Here is a 14,656-nt window from a genome sequence, read left to right on the forward strand (position 1 = left end):
AGGTGGGGGTCGAAACACTAGCTATTAATTACTTTTCTGTAATCTCTGTTAACCTTAAATATATAGTTTAATACTTTTCTTAACAAAGAACCAGAAGAGTTTTAATTGAACCGGGATCAAGACCGACATGGTTAAAAAAACCGGTTTTGGTTCTAAAAGCCATATTGTTCCCGTCATAGGTTGTAGGGGTGCAAACGGATAGGTTCGGATTCGGATATGCCTGTATCCGAATCCGAATCCAACAAATATTAAAAATTCTATCCGAATCGGATATCGGATAAATATCCGATCCGAAAATTAATATTAATTAAAATTTTATTTGCTTTGAATAATTAATTTTACCACTATAAAAACTAGTATAAATATATATATTTGTTATTTATTATTATTATATTGTTATTATAGTATTATATTATTAGTTTATAACTTTATATAATAAAAAAAATAATATATAATAACTATTAATTTTTTTTTTTAAATCGGATCGAATATTATCGGATATGGCAGTACCCGAATCCGTATCCAAAACCAGTTCGGACATACAAAATTATCCGAATCTGAATCTAATATTTGAAATTTTTAGATAATATCCGATTTTTCAAATAGAAATTTAAATGGGATTCGAATATTTGGATATCCAATTGCACCCTAAAATAGGTTGTTTCCAAAATCGTTATTTTGTACGTTTGTGTGACAGCCTCAGAACTATTTTCTTCCCGCCTGTTATCTCGGTGAAAAATTTAAGTATTTCAATTTCCCACTGAAACATTTGGAGACCGTCCATAAAGTTTACTCTCTTCTCTATCCACCTATTTTTTTTGGAAAGGCATTCTTCTCTCTCCACCTCGCCACTAAAGATTTCAGTTCTAGACTTGATCTGCTTTTGCTAATTTCAAGCTTTGAAACCAACGTATGCAAACTGGCAGGCAGGTATAATTTTAATATTTGGTTACACCAACCCAAAAAAACTCCTCATTTTTCCAATCGACAGAAAAAAAAAATGACGAGCTCTACCGCAGTGGATTTGGAGAACGTGCCATCAGTAGGATTGATTTATAATTCCTGTAGCTGCTGAACTAGAGGAAAGTAATGCACTGGTTATTGCAATAGTTTCACCAGGTTATGTTGGGGCTTAAAAATTGTACAAACTCAACTCAAAGAAGATCTCTATGCCTAAGCATTCAGATTATGTAATTCCAAAAGTCATCTCTTGTTTAATTTGAACAAGTTCTTCTCTATATTATTCTATTATGACATTTAAATTATAAGAAAGTACGTTCTATATGTTAGTAAACTTCAACCAGGCCACACATCAATTTGCACTGAAATTATTCATGTTGGACTCTTGCAGTGATGACGTTTAACAAACTTTCTGGCAAGATACCCGTTGAACTAGGGCAACAACAAAACATTGATACAATGTAAGTTTCCGCATTATTTTTCATCTGCAAGTTCAGAATATTGTTTTTATGATAATATATTATTATGCTTAGTTCTCCTTAAACTTTTTCAACATGTTGAGAAATAACAATATGTTTGGCAGAATTCCTGTCCAACTGAATTGGGTTGAATGTCAAATAATAAGTGGGCTTTATTTATAGGGTGCCAACCTAGAAGGGATTCTTAGTTCCATGTAAATGTCCACTCACCCTCCTGGTTTATTGCTTTTCTTTTACCACTATGCATGGAAATTTTACTACACCAAGTACTATCATATATTTTGTAATCACTTAATACATTTTGCAAGCTTAATTTTTAACTTTTTTTTGGTTGGTCAAGCTTTATTGTGAAGTGAAAAAGGTTGGGGGCAAATCCTTATCGATTCAAACATTTCTTACATTAGTTTAACTGCTTCCACTATAAAGAAATATTTTTTTTTTCAAAATCTGGGGTCCCCTCCCCTGTTTTTAGGGGAAAACTGTAGTCCCTTATTGATTCAAACATTTCTTACACTAGTTTAACTGCTTCTATTATATATTGATAATTTGTTCCAAATTCTAGGGTCCCCCCCCCTGATCCATCATTAGCTGTGATACTGTTATGAAAACTTGTTTAAGATATGTGCTGGTACCACCTTACTCTTTTATATTTTTGTTTGATGATTTTTCTTCATTTGATATTTTATGTAGCACTTGCAGTAGATGTATGTAGTTGTTGACAGTATATACTGTATATCTACATTCATGGAAGTTAACATATGCATGTGCTAGTGTTGTTTATTATGATAATCCAATTCCTTAGAAGCACATATATGTCCTACCTTTGAAGAAGTGCCTTTGAAGAAGTGTTATAAATCACTATAAAACACAACCTTCCAGTAGCAAACCCATAAATTTATAGGATTTGAATATGAATTCTGGTGGTCACATAGATATAAGCTGTCTTATATTGGGGGTCACAGTCTCACAGACTTAATTAAGAAATATCTTTTAGCATTCAATGTTTCTTTGCTGCATAAATGTTTGCTTTCCCTATAAGATGTAGATGCACTTAAGTTATTTATGGCGATGATAATGAGACTGTTCTTGAAATCTGAGCAGTGTACGATCCATTCTAGAATTCAAAGTCAGAGTTTAGTTTCTTGATGAAAGAGTTAAGTTGATATTCAAACTTATGATGGTGTTAACATACACATTTATTCGACATCAATGCAAGGTGTGATTTATTGGGCTGCACAACTTTCTCTAGGAGGTGTTCCTCTTAAGGTGGAAGTTAGACTGTTTGACAAGTTGTTCATCTCCAATGTTAGTAATCATTTCTGTTCCTTGTGTTGTTTTGTCAACTTAGTAATGGTGCTAACAGAACCAAATATCCATGGTTAAGGTATACACAATATAAACTATAGGCTTCATAATTTCTCTCTCTTTCTGGTCTATTCTAATGTATACATGATATAAGTGAGGTGCTTTTCTTCGTTGAGACCCTTTAGATGGTTGCTTTTCTCGTATTCTATTATGTGACGGCTTCCCTTAGAAGTCTTCTAGATGGGACTAGTATATGTTGGGGCAGTTGGGCTTGTGTTTTTTTTTTGGAAAAGATGCTCTGGGGTTAGGCTTGTGAATTTGTTGATGCTACTCGAAACTTTTCCCGTATTTATTATTATTATTATTATTATTATTTTATTTATTTATTTTGGGGGGGTATACTTTATAAGGTTTATATTCAACTTTAACTAATTATATTGGTTTGATTTAAAGGGAATAATTGTGAGTTTGTTTGGATAGAAAGAGAAGCTCATAAAGCTTTAGAAGTAAGGATAATATCAAATGTTTATATACTTTCTTATTCACTCATGATATACTCTAGGTGTTCAACGGTAAGCCAAATGTATTCAATTTAGGTTCAATTTGCTGCCTAAGAAGAGAGAAAATTAATTATAGACAAGAAAATTCAAGTTTCGTCGAGTTCTTACGATGTAAAAAGGGCCATGATTTTACTGAAACACAAACTTCTAAAAAGCATTGTGCTATGACGCACGAAGAAAGGGAGAGCTTCTGATCTTGCTCTTCTGCCTAGAATAGTGAGTTTTTTTAAGATTTTTTTTATCTTTTAATCCAACATTAGTCTCTGAGGTGTAAAGATCTATTAGCAAGCTATTCCTGAACTTGTTTCTCCTGTACAGGTTACAATGAGGCGGGATACTCTGGATGTGAAAGAAGAAGATTACTATGAATCATTATATAGTGACAGTCAGTCGCAGTTTAATACGTAAGTGACTCATTCTTTTTCACTGTCCTCTGTAATAATTTCTTTTTACTCTTTAATAATCGCCCCACAGCGGGCAATTATGGCCTTGCATAATAATTTACTAGGCCTTGGGGTGGCTCCAATTGGTTTTGAGTTAGATGCTCCAAAGTTTAAGAACTTGTATGGAAAGGAAATTTATAGGTGTGTGCCATTGTTTACCCCACATATTTACGGTCGTTTATGTATTTATTTTTCAAAGCAGACACAAGTGAGATGGATACTTATCTGCAATTTATCGTACTCCGTATTTATATGGTGTACAATAACTAGTAAGATACCAACATATTTGAATATAACTATTGTGTCCCATGATTTTCTCTCTAAGTGCAGTAAGGAAGTTGATGATCATATGAGTTTTTTCATAGGTCCATATGATGCAAAACTTTGTAATATTCTAGAGCGGGATGCGTCTGGAATAATGTATGAGAGAATTTATTGATGATTAATAAAGGTTGGGGTCTACCTTAACCCCTAGTTGTTTCCAAAAAAACCATGGTGTCCCAGTGTGTATAGTGACTAGTAAATGCCAATAGATTTGAATTTAACTTTTGTGTCCCAGCCTTTCAGAAATGACAGTTTGATATGGTTGCCTGTTTGCGGATATATTGAAGCTGGCACCTTGATGAATAATTATGCTCACATCTTTGATCTCCTGACCCGGTTACGACAGGTAGATGACCTATCAATAATATTGGGTCAAATATATTTATCTGCTGTTTGCACTTCCATATTACTGAAGCATGGTGGTTAGGGATCTTTTGTTCCAAGGACTAATTTGTCTTTTCAATTATACAGGCGGTTGATCATCCATACCTTGTGATCTACCACAATAGTGCAGGATCGAGGAGTCAAAATAATACTTATATTAGTGAACAGGAGTGTGGCATTTGTCATGACCCAGCAGAAGATCCAGTGGTTAGCGATCATATTTTAAAAATATTTTTGTCAATTTACTGAGCCTTGTTGTCTGGACGTGACTTTTTTTCTCTCCATTAACATTTGTTTTTTTACTGCAGGTTACTTCTTGTGAGCACGTCTTTTGTAAGGCTTGTCTTACAGATTATGCTGCAGCCTTGGGACAGGTTTCTTGCCCCTCCTGTTCAAAACCACTCACTGCTGCACGGGTACTAAAACAACCATTAAGGGTTATCGATGCTCAAGTATTTTGAATAGAATTTCTCTCCCAGAATTCTGGGGTTTTAGTTATAGTCGATCTCCCGGCTACTCTTTGGCTGCCCAAGTACTTAATTGCTTATGGGCGAGCTAGGTGTGGTTTAAAAGGATTGTTACCGCTGTAGAGTTGAACTTGTATGAAGACTATGAACCCACTTTCTCAAAATTTTAATAAATATTCCTAAAAAGTTGAATAACATCAGCAACGGAGATAGACGATTTTTAGTTCTCCCTAGTTCTTGTCGAAATTTTGAGGAAAAATCTCAAAATGAAAAATCTTCAACGGTTATAGACTGTAGAAGTGCATAGGACATCAAAACTGGTTGATCAACATGTACACGAATCTTCAGTCACAAGCTAATATCAACTGGTTTGGAAGCTGGAAAAACTAGTGTAAGTTTGCCTCCATTTTGTTGTATTGCCCATTGCTTTGGCAACAATCAGTCAATCACGTAGTACTTACATAACAAAGCTACAGCTATACAATTGTATTTGTTGATGGCCGTACGTGAGTCGCACATTCCCATTTCTAATATTTTCATCCAGATTTCAGATGGTAGAGTTCCCACTAATTGTCCCTTGACTTGATTTCTCTTTGTCCTGAAAAACTGAAACCTATGAGAGCATGGAACAAGATAAAAATAATACTGAACAAAACTTGTACTAGCTTCGCCTCATCAATATTCTGCCTTCTATCTCCATCTAATATTTTCCATCCAAATCTCATCTTGATTACTCATTTTTCTTGAAAATTCGAAACACTAGAAGCTAGAGCACCAAAATACAAGAGGGTGAAAAGGAATGAGTAAAACAATACAGTTTGGATATGCAACAAATAAAACATCTGCACCTATTCGCCCAGTTACAGGGTGGTCCACTTGTCCAAAAACTTGGCAGCAAGAGAACCGCTGCAGAGTCAGTTGGAAGCCTGCCTTGAAATGTCATGAACTCACGATATGTGCACCATCTTCCAACCAACACACAGCCAAACCTAACATCAACTGTTTTATGTAAATATTCTGCAATATAAACTTGAACTTATACCAAGTAGAGCCTTCATAATAATGTAAGCTCTAATATGAAGCATCAAACATCATAAGATTTACATGCCAATCTCTGTATGTTAAACTTGTCTCCTATCCCTTGACAAATAGATTCCATTTGACACTAGAAAAAGATATCACTGGAGAGTAAAGCAATCATCATCAAGTTATACTATGATATGATAGTCTAACTAGACTAGGCAGAATCCAAATCAAACATATATATACATTAACTACATCAACTACATACAACATTAACGGTCAGACAACACGTACACAAACCGACAGACATCAAACAAATAAAAAACCTGTAATTTTAAACTTAAAACACCGACAGACATACAAAAAGGGATCAAAAGTTAAAGACCTGATTCAGGGCGTACATGGAAAATATAGGTCAAACACTAGCTCATTGAACAGCTTGTGTAGAGTAAATTTTCATAATTACAAAATGTGAGAAAGGAGTTATTTCCCCTATGCATGTTCTCTCTCGAACATCCACAGTTTCTTATACATCTACTACCCATTCAACATAATCCTTACAACATTATTTCTGCTGAGGAAATATATTCCTTACAACATAGATTCCAGTCTTTCCAGTTTTAGCAAACCTCCGAAAGACTATTAGAATAATTAGATATGTATGGTTTTCACCATTTATAAAAATAGAGATATGCTTAAGGAGTTATGTCTCATACTTGTTAAGTTTACAAAAAACGGACAACCAAGCGATTGGACACAAGGCTTAGCCATTAGTGATGTTTGACTTGTTTTTAGGGATTTTCAATTGGTTAAAATGTTTAAATATAATGCTATATTTTTAGAACTTTATCAGAGCTTTTAGTGAGAGGTCTTAATCATTGTAAACCATGCAGGATTAAGGTCTAGCGACCGATCATAAAATATTTACAATCACCAGATCATCATACACAATTTAATCCAAGGCAAGTCAGCCATATAGACAGAAGTGAATTGAGGCATAGCTCCTAGCACTCATATTTTGCAGTTAACAAGAAGATTAGAGAAGTTGGCAACAGACCCTATCTGCAAAGAGATTCTGCTTGTTGCTGTTTCTGAATAAGGCCAGCTGAAATTCTTCCTGATCACGAGAATGGGACAAGTGATGAGCAATCAATCCTGGACTAATCTGGGAAACTCATAAAAAGCTAAAAGAATGGACCTTGCAAATAAGCCCATCATCGATTATTGAGCTGCTCAGTTTCTTAAAAAGTTCATACAGTGCAGAGCCTCTACTTCACTGATGGTAACTGCCACAACAAAAAAATGAAAATAAAATAAATAATAAAAAAAAGGGCCCAGATTCTACATGTCCATCCCACAAGTTCATAGCTCAATATAGTATAACCTGCGCAACTTATGTGCTGTAGTGAAACATGTCTACTAAAATATGTGCTAAAGTCAATCCAACAAGACATGTCAGGTGAGCGATGTGAGGCTCAAAAAATTTAGATATGGAACAACAATACAGACATATAGTTCATCACTTGATACTTCCAAATGTATAAAGCTTATGCATCAAAGTCACATTCAAGCGGTTACTTGAAATCAGAGAACCCAATGTCGTAATTTAATTTTAATATGACCATATAGTACAAGGACGTAAGGAGGAAAGGAAAGTGTTTCATCATCTAAGTTGTCGAGTGGAGATGCAAGGTGTTAAATTTCTCAACACATTGGGAGCCATGGGAACATGCTTTGACAGGGACCAACTATTTTCATTAAAATTGCCTCCTTAAGCCATCAGGGTGCAGCCTTTGACAACAGAGTTCATGATTGAAATTTTGAAATGAGATACACATACAAATAACTAAAATATACTCACAAGGGTATTCAAACTGTAGGCTCCTCGTAACCAGGCGTCGTTTAACTTTCTTTAAGTAATAGCAGCCCATAAAACAAGCACAAGTCAAAGACCAAATTTTATGACAAGCAGGCGGCTTCTATCCTACTAGCAGTTTTGAAATTTTCTACCAGTCAAACTGATTAAATTAGAGTCAGTGCTGGAGCCAAGAGCAACAATACTTTCGAAGATTCTTGAATTGGGCTTCAGTTTGAAATGTCTAAGGGGAAAATATGCGGTGACCTATATTCAATCATGCCAACATAAATAGAGAACCTAAAGCCTCTATGCTTGAGAAGACGTTATATAACAGTTCGGAGGAACACCGATACCAAGTATGTATAGGACAACTATTATGGTATTATGTGATATTTTTTCTTAAGGAAAAAGAAATAAATCAAATTAAGCACACTTCAACAGATCCCACTAACTGGAGGGGAGTATACTGGTAGGACCAATTAGCACCTAACACCGTCCGTGTAGGTGTAGCTTTGGAAGTTAGGGGAAACAGAATATAAGAAATTTCTATGAGATTATCTACAGTTAAAGTATCTCTCTTGTAACACATATGGCACTTTCTCAAGGATTTTGTTAAAACAATATGGAAAAACAGAATACCCAAAAAAAAGAGTGTGAACCCATTTTACTACTAGAGAGGAAGCTATAAACAAGAGCAATACACATTTTTTAACTACCATTTTTCTTTTTCTTTTTTAAGTGGTAAAAATAGAGATATTATATACATAATCAAAAGGAATACAAAGTATAGGATAAGATATCCTTTACTAGAAGATTACACGTTCATAATTTATCCTATCAGAACTTGTGTTCATAAGATACAGCACCTTAGTGACTGAAGTTACTAGTAGCAGTACCTACTTCGTTGAAGCTAGGTCAAGGTCTCACAGTTTAATAATCTTAACCAAATTAGACTGAAAAAAGTAGACACAACCATTGACAGGTATAAGATTGCAGGGTAACAAAAGTTAAAAAATATGAGATCTATACCTCACACCAATCCAAGCAGTCAATAGCCTTATCACTTCGTGTCTCCTCTCTGAGTTTTCCTTTGGAACCTGTCTCTCTGAAATCCCTCCACATGACCATTGGTTCCCAACTAACACCAGATGTTTTTCCAAGTACATATGTGTCTAACAATAATCGGTTCACCTCTCATCCTATGAATTTGAAATTGCTCAATTTCATCATTTCTCAGGTCAACAGCATTGGGGCAATACAAGTAGTTGTTCTTACTATCACTTCGGAATACAAACCTTCCCCACAAAATAATGAAGTTGCCCGCCTCACTTCAAGATTTTTAAAGACCTTCCCCACAAAAGGATGACATGAAGAACAGCCAATAGGGAAATCAACATTTGGGAAATGAGAGTTGCTAGTGAGTTTATCAGCACTCTTAAGCAAGTTACATGCCCAATTAGCTTTGAGGCTGCGTCTCAATTCAAGAATCTTGGAACCACAACCACCACTCTTTCGGAGGACAGGGAATGGAACAGTCAACAGTTGTTCTCCAGTCAGGAAACGGACCAACCACATCTGTTAATGAACCTTCTGCTGATTGAACTCCCTCCCAGTCAGATCTTTTTCTTGAGGCCCTAGTTGCACCCTTGCCATCCGTATCTTGAGTCTTGACCATGAGCTCGTTCAGCATACCGTCTCTGAGAAGAATACACTTCATTACCCCTAGGCTAGTGGCCTTCCCTTAGTTCAGACAGCATGTGAGACAGAGATCACATGAACAATTAGGATTGGGGAAGCTTCTATGGAAATTGAAAATGGATGTATTGCAATTATCGCTGTTGAAGAAGGCAATGTGATGGGAATAAGTCATGCCATACTAATGAGGAATATTTCTAGAGAGTCAATATAGAGTCAATGGAAACATTTCTCGTAACACACAATACAGGTATCTTACTAACCTCCACAGGAAGACAATTTAGGCTTTGGTTTGCCAACATCAAGGCAGGACATGTGCATGAGAATGAGACGGTTCAAATTTCCAACGAAGGACTAAATAGCTAGACAGTGGTCTCAAGAGTTTCCTCTTAACCATCTTCCCTTTTAACTATCTGCATTTTATAATGCTAATTTCAGCAGACTAAGGATAAATGTCGAAGCAAAAGTTCTTGAAAGCCTATGCATACAATGTACTGATAGAAGTGGCTAGTAAGAAAATGAATGAGCCAACATTCTTTGCAGTACCAGTCCTACACTCCTACAGTTAGTTACATACTTAGGATGCTCCACAAAATGCTTAGATCAAACAGGATATGCATTGTGTATCACAAAAGACTTACAAATATAGTACCATAAACTTGTGTAGTTTGAAGAAATGTGTCTAAAACTCGTTTCATAGATCAATAGGTAATATAGATATATACTCAACCTAAACAATACAAATTAAATCAAATCCTCATTCAGATACATCTTCTTGTTCATACATTAAGTTGTTGCGTTCTCTGCGTCCAGTTTGACTGTTCAACAAATCACATTGCGGACACACACATAGACACCATTGATTGACAGGAACAAATAATTGAGAGTATAGAAGTCGTTTTGAGTTTTACCATCACCAAAAGAAGCTCCAATACTATCGATGAGGATTCCCACAATCAAAAACTCTAGAAATCAGTTCCACTGAAAAAACAAAACTACCAAATTCAAAATTCCAATCAATTGAAACCAAAACAAGACTAGAATTTCTGAATCTCCACGAAAAATCAGCACAAATTCGAATTTATCTGTGGATAAATTGAACAACAAATTATTTGAAAATCTTTAAAAACGGCAACAAATCAAACAAAATCCTAAAAAGAAATAAAGTTTCTGATGAAAAGCTTGAAACTATGGATGAACATGACACATACCTTGATCGAAAGGGATGAAAGAGATGTTCAGGACGTGAGTAATCCCACTCGAGTGAATCCCACCACTCTCTGCTGCTTCCATAAATTTCTTTGAGAGAAGGTGGGGCTGACTGATGTTCTCGGTTGAACAGAGGGAGCCTTTTCAATTCAGGACAATACATTACATAAACTGTTTGAAGAGAGTCACAAACCATCACGCCCTTCCAAATGCTCTTCAGTTTCGGTAGATTCCAGAAGAACAATGTCTTCAACCTTGGGAGTGCGACAGTATAATCAATTTCACATTCTTCTTCTTCTTCTTCTTCTTCTTCTTCTCCAATTAGTTCCTCCAATTCCGCATAATTCTTGACGCTGATCTTTTCCAGGTATTGAAAGTGTTGTAATAACCTAGTTGAAAACAGGCGGTCCAGTTTGACATAGTCAATATAAACAGACTGCCAAGAGTTGCTGTACATGAATAGCTGACTCCAAGTGCTCTTCAGTTTATGTAATCTTCCCAAATTCAGATTATGTAATCTCGGGAGTACTGGAATGGCACCACTCTCATCTCCATCCGCTACCACTAGCTCCTCCAATTCCTTACAATTCACAACTTGGATCTCTTCAAGGTTAAGAAGCTGTTGAAGCAACCTAGACGAGAATAAAACTTTGATATTACGACAAAAGCTGATCTGTAACTTCTTCAAACAAGGAAAAGCTCCGTGTGCTGGGACCTTTTCATATATCTTGCTTAGACTCTGACACTCACTGATAGCCAACTTCTCAATCTGTTGTAGGAAGATGCCCTCTTCGTTTTCTGGTACTATGAATTCCATTGAATTGCATAAACTAATGAAAATTTCTCTTAGGTCTGTTGAATCATTTAAGGGCAACTCTGATAATCTTGCGAAATGTAAAACTTGAAGAAATTGAATGCTTTTCGGAAGTCGGAGGGCATTGCAAGGAATACCCTTTGAGTTGGACAAACATAGACTTCTCTCGTGCTGACTTTCGGAATAAAATACTTTTCTTTCCATATCAATATAATACTTTTTTAACTTTTCAAAGTTTGTAAATTCACCATAGGAAATAAAGTCCGACAGCTCGTGAAATTTGATTGTAAGATTCTCCAAGTGGGTCAAGCTTGAGAGTTCCTGCACGAAATCTCCCCCTCTTTCTCGCGCATACACATATTTCGGTTTTATTTCTCCCAATTTTAACTCTTGAAGTAAGGAAAACTTGGATATCAATCCTGAAGGGATCATTTCTTCCAATATATAATTGTCAGTGAGATCAAGGCATCTGAGGTTGACCAACATTTCCATCCCATTAGGCAGTTCTTCTATGACTGACCATGTGACCTTCAACACTCTCAGTGACTGAAGCTTGGATAGAGAAGGCACTCTAACTAATTGGTGACAAGTACTTAAGAGTAAACCACGAAGATTCACCAAATCAGAAAGTGAATCTGGTAATGACTCAATACGAGTCCCAGATAAATCGAGAACCGTCAGACTATTCATGTGCCTAAAAAACCCAGGTGCAACGTGTTTCAGTGCACAATACTTCTGAGCAAGGATCAATGTCAAGAGTTTTGGGCATTTCGGAATAATTGGAATATTTTCTATTCTACTTTCCATAAACGAAATCCTCTCAAGATCTTTCGACCAATCATCTTCATGCGGTATTTCTGTTGATGAACGCCCGATTCGACCATGAATTTAGGTTTTGATTTAAAATGATGTAAATGGCCATATCCCTAATCAAATCATGCATTTTAACAAGGTCCCTATCAAGACGACCTTCTAAAGAAACTTCTTCTAGCATGCAACAACGCTTTAGTATATTAAGTATCACACGGCCACGAAGCATTTCATCTTCTTTGCTGGATCCCTTGACTAACCCTTCCATAACCCAATACTCAATCAACTCACTAGTGTCAATTTCATAATCTTCAGGATACAATGCACAGTATAAGAAACACTTCTGCTGGTTTTCCTTTAGTTGATCATAACTGAATTTCAGACGCTGAATGACTTTCTCCTCCATGGCTGTGTTCAAACCTGTAGATTCTCGCAGATCTGATAATGCAACTCGCCACTCATCAACATCTTTTCTTCTCAGAGATCGACCAATTGTGACTATTGCAAGTGGCAAACCACAACATTCTGCAACAACTGCTTTTGCAAACTTTTCCACTTGGGCAACAAGCTCCTCACCAACATTTGCCAAGAACAGTTCCCACGCTTCGTCCTCAGAAAGCTGTTCAACTTTGACATCTTTCTGGCACAACATCACTTCGCACACTTCCCTTGACCTGGTAGTCAATACTATCTTGCACCCATTGTATTTTGTAGGTTCAGGAACTCCAAGATCTTGTAAATCAAATGCCTCCCACATGTCGTCTAGGATAAGCACAAACTTTCCCTTTCTACGCAATGCATTTAGCAACATTGACGACCGTATAGCTTCATCTTGTTCAGCAGAAAGATCCAATGCGACTCTCTTTGCAATCTGATTTTGAAGTTTTTGAACATCAACATCTTTGGATACAGTGACCCACAAAACATTTTCAAAACGAATACGTTGTTGCACGAGCTGGTTACTGATTGTCTTCATAATGGTGGTTTTTCCCACGCCACCCATGCCATATACACCAATTTTCTCAAACTCATCACCTACTATATATTCCCAAACCATCTTGAAGTTCTTATCAGCAGTACTACCAATCAGTCTTGTAGTCGGCATCTCCATTCCCAAAAACGTCAAAGACTCTTCTGAGAATCGACTAGCCTCATCTAATAGACCAACTATCTCTTCAGTGAACTCCAAAATTTGTTTTAGCAATTTCAGTCGTGAACAACAACTAGGCGAACAACAATTAGGTAAAACTCCACTTAGCCATCTCCTTCCCACGCTGGCTTCCTTGTCCACATCATCCGCCTTATTTATAACATTGTTGGCATTAGTCAACCAATTTTGTGCTTCACTTGTGCGCTTCTTTCCTTGTTCTACCTCTGCAATTCGCAATGTTTCTTCCACCTCCTTTACTCTGGCAATCAGATCTCCTTTTTTGTTTCTCAATGTCTGAATTTCTTCACTCAGACTTTTGACACCCAACTGGTTAAGCGCACAAGTCAGTACGCTTCCAACTGCTGCTCCAACAACTTCCATACCTGTCATTACAACACATTGATTGTTAATTAAAGTGATGAGACATGGTAGAGCTATTCCAGTAGGATATATGTAAAATACATAACATTAAGTAAATAGAGAATATGTATAATCTCACTTGCTTAGGCAGTTGGTTGTTCTCTAATAACAAGAACCAAACGAAAACGTTCAAGTACGAACTGGATATCTGCACATTTAAAATCATGTAAAAATACAAATCAGTTTTAAGAGATGGTCATGATTGGACTTTATCAGTAAAATTGGTTAGCTCAGATTTCAAATAAGTGATGGATCAAGAGTTTAAGTTTGCAAAGCATGGTTATGTTGTTAACCTTTAACAATGAATGACGATTAAAAAAACAAGAGTAATAATCAAGTGTATAATAGCAACTAACAAGGAAGAAGAAAATTTGTAATAAACTGACCTTATATATATAATATAATTGATCGAGTGATGTTAAGCTGAGTACTACTCCAAGATCGACCAAGCTAAGCAGACCACCACAAAGAAGCTAAGCAGACCACCAAAACTCTCTCTGCTGTTTGTGATGAAATGAAAAAAACCAACAACTCTGTTTCTTCCATAAAGAGTCAATAAAGAGAGAATGTGTGAACCACAAATATCTTACATAGTGTATTATCAGCTCTCCACTTTTGATATTTTGGTGTATCTTACATAGTGTATCTTACATAGTGTTATGTATCTTACAACTATCTTACATAGTGGTGGGACTGGGACGGTGGGTCTTCCATTATTGAATGCTATGTTTGATATTTTGGCAAGACCACTTCTG

At 36.2% G+C, this 14,656-nt stretch overlaps 2 protein-coding genes across 20 annotated transcripts; one reads left to right on the plus strand and one right to left on the minus strand.

The window, feature by feature from the left end:
• Positions 1–697: 697 nt before the first annotated feature.
• Positions 698–5,168, plus strand: LOC147495666 (ATP-dependent helicase rhp16-like). 9 transcript variants are annotated; one of them, XM_086564313.1, is made up of 7 exons: positions 698–1,190; positions 1,352–1,421; positions 2,656–3,520; positions 3,623–3,708; positions 4,315–4,417; positions 4,543–4,662; positions 4,764–5,168. In XM_086564313.1, exons 4-7 carry the CDS (start codon positions 3,629–3,631, stop codon positions 4,914–4,916), a joined length of 456 nt encoding a protein of 151 aa, XP_086420439.1. In that variant the 5' UTR covers positions 698–1,190; positions 1,352–1,421; positions 2,656–3,520; positions 3,623–3,628; the 3' UTR covers positions 4,917–5,168. The 9 variants fall into 9 exon arrangements, with proteins under 9 accessions (XP_086420439.1, XP_086420442.1, XP_086420440.1 ...); XM_086564316.1 differs by having other exon boundaries at positions 2,656–2,744; XM_086564314.1 differs by having other exon boundaries at positions 698–930.
• Positions 5,169–5,309: 141 nt separating this feature from the next.
• On the minus strand, positions 5,310–14,544 carry LOC147495667 (putative disease resistance protein At5g43730). 11 transcript variants are annotated; one of them, XM_086564291.1, is made up of 10 exons: positions 14,288–14,543; positions 13,981–14,049; positions 10,710–13,864; positions 10,410–10,479; positions 9,762–9,911; positions 8,833–9,638; positions 7,144–7,231; positions 7,003–7,062; positions 5,771–5,911; positions 5,310–5,520 (listed from the first exon to the last, which is right to left on the minus strand). In XM_086564291.1, the coding sequence occupies exons 3-4, from the start codon at positions 12,326–12,328 to the stop codon at positions 10,464–10,466; spliced, it is 1,635 nt and encodes a 544-aa protein (XP_086420417.1). In that variant the 5' UTR covers positions 12,329–13,864; positions 13,981–14,049; positions 14,288–14,543; the 3' UTR covers positions 5,310–5,520; positions 5,771–5,911; positions 7,003–7,062; positions 7,144–7,231; positions 8,833–9,638; positions 9,762–9,911; positions 10,410–10,463. The 11 variants fall into 11 exon arrangements, with proteins under 11 accessions (XP_086420417.1, XP_086420420.1, XP_086420419.1 ...); XM_086564294.1 differs by lacking the exon at positions 5,771–5,911; XM_086564290.1 differs by lacking the exon at positions 5,310–5,520 and having other exon boundaries at positions 5,629–5,911.
• Positions 14,545–14,656: the final 112 nt, after the last annotated feature.

The sequence above is a fragment of the Coptis chinensis genome, chromosome 6 (genome assembly GCF_015680905.1).
Source record: "Coptis chinensis isolate HL-2020 chromosome 6, ASM1568090v1, whole genome shotgun sequence".
NCBI lineage: Eukaryota > Viridiplantae > Streptophyta > Magnoliopsida > Ranunculales > Ranunculaceae > Coptis > Coptis chinensis.

What these genes read in the sequence shown, in the direction of transcription:
- LOC147495667 (XM_086564294.1), bottom strand. Translation starts at nt 12,328, where the DNA reads ATGGAAAGTAGAATAGAAAATATTCCAATTATTCCGAAATGCCCAAAA.
- LOC147495666 (XM_086564311.1), top strand. Translation starts at nt 2,649, where the DNA reads ATGCAAGGTGTGATTTATTGGGCTGCACAACTTTCTCTAGGAGGTGTT. An exon ending in AGTCAGTCGCAGTTTAATAC is followed by an intron (nt 3,709 to 4,314) that starts GTAAGTGACTCA and finishes CCAGCCTTTCAG; the next exon opens with AAATGACAGTTTGATATGGT. An exon ending in TCCTGACCCGGTTACGACAG is followed by an intron (nt 4,418 to 4,542) that starts GTAGATGACCTA and finishes TCAATTATACAG; the next exon opens with GCGGTTGATCATCCATACCT.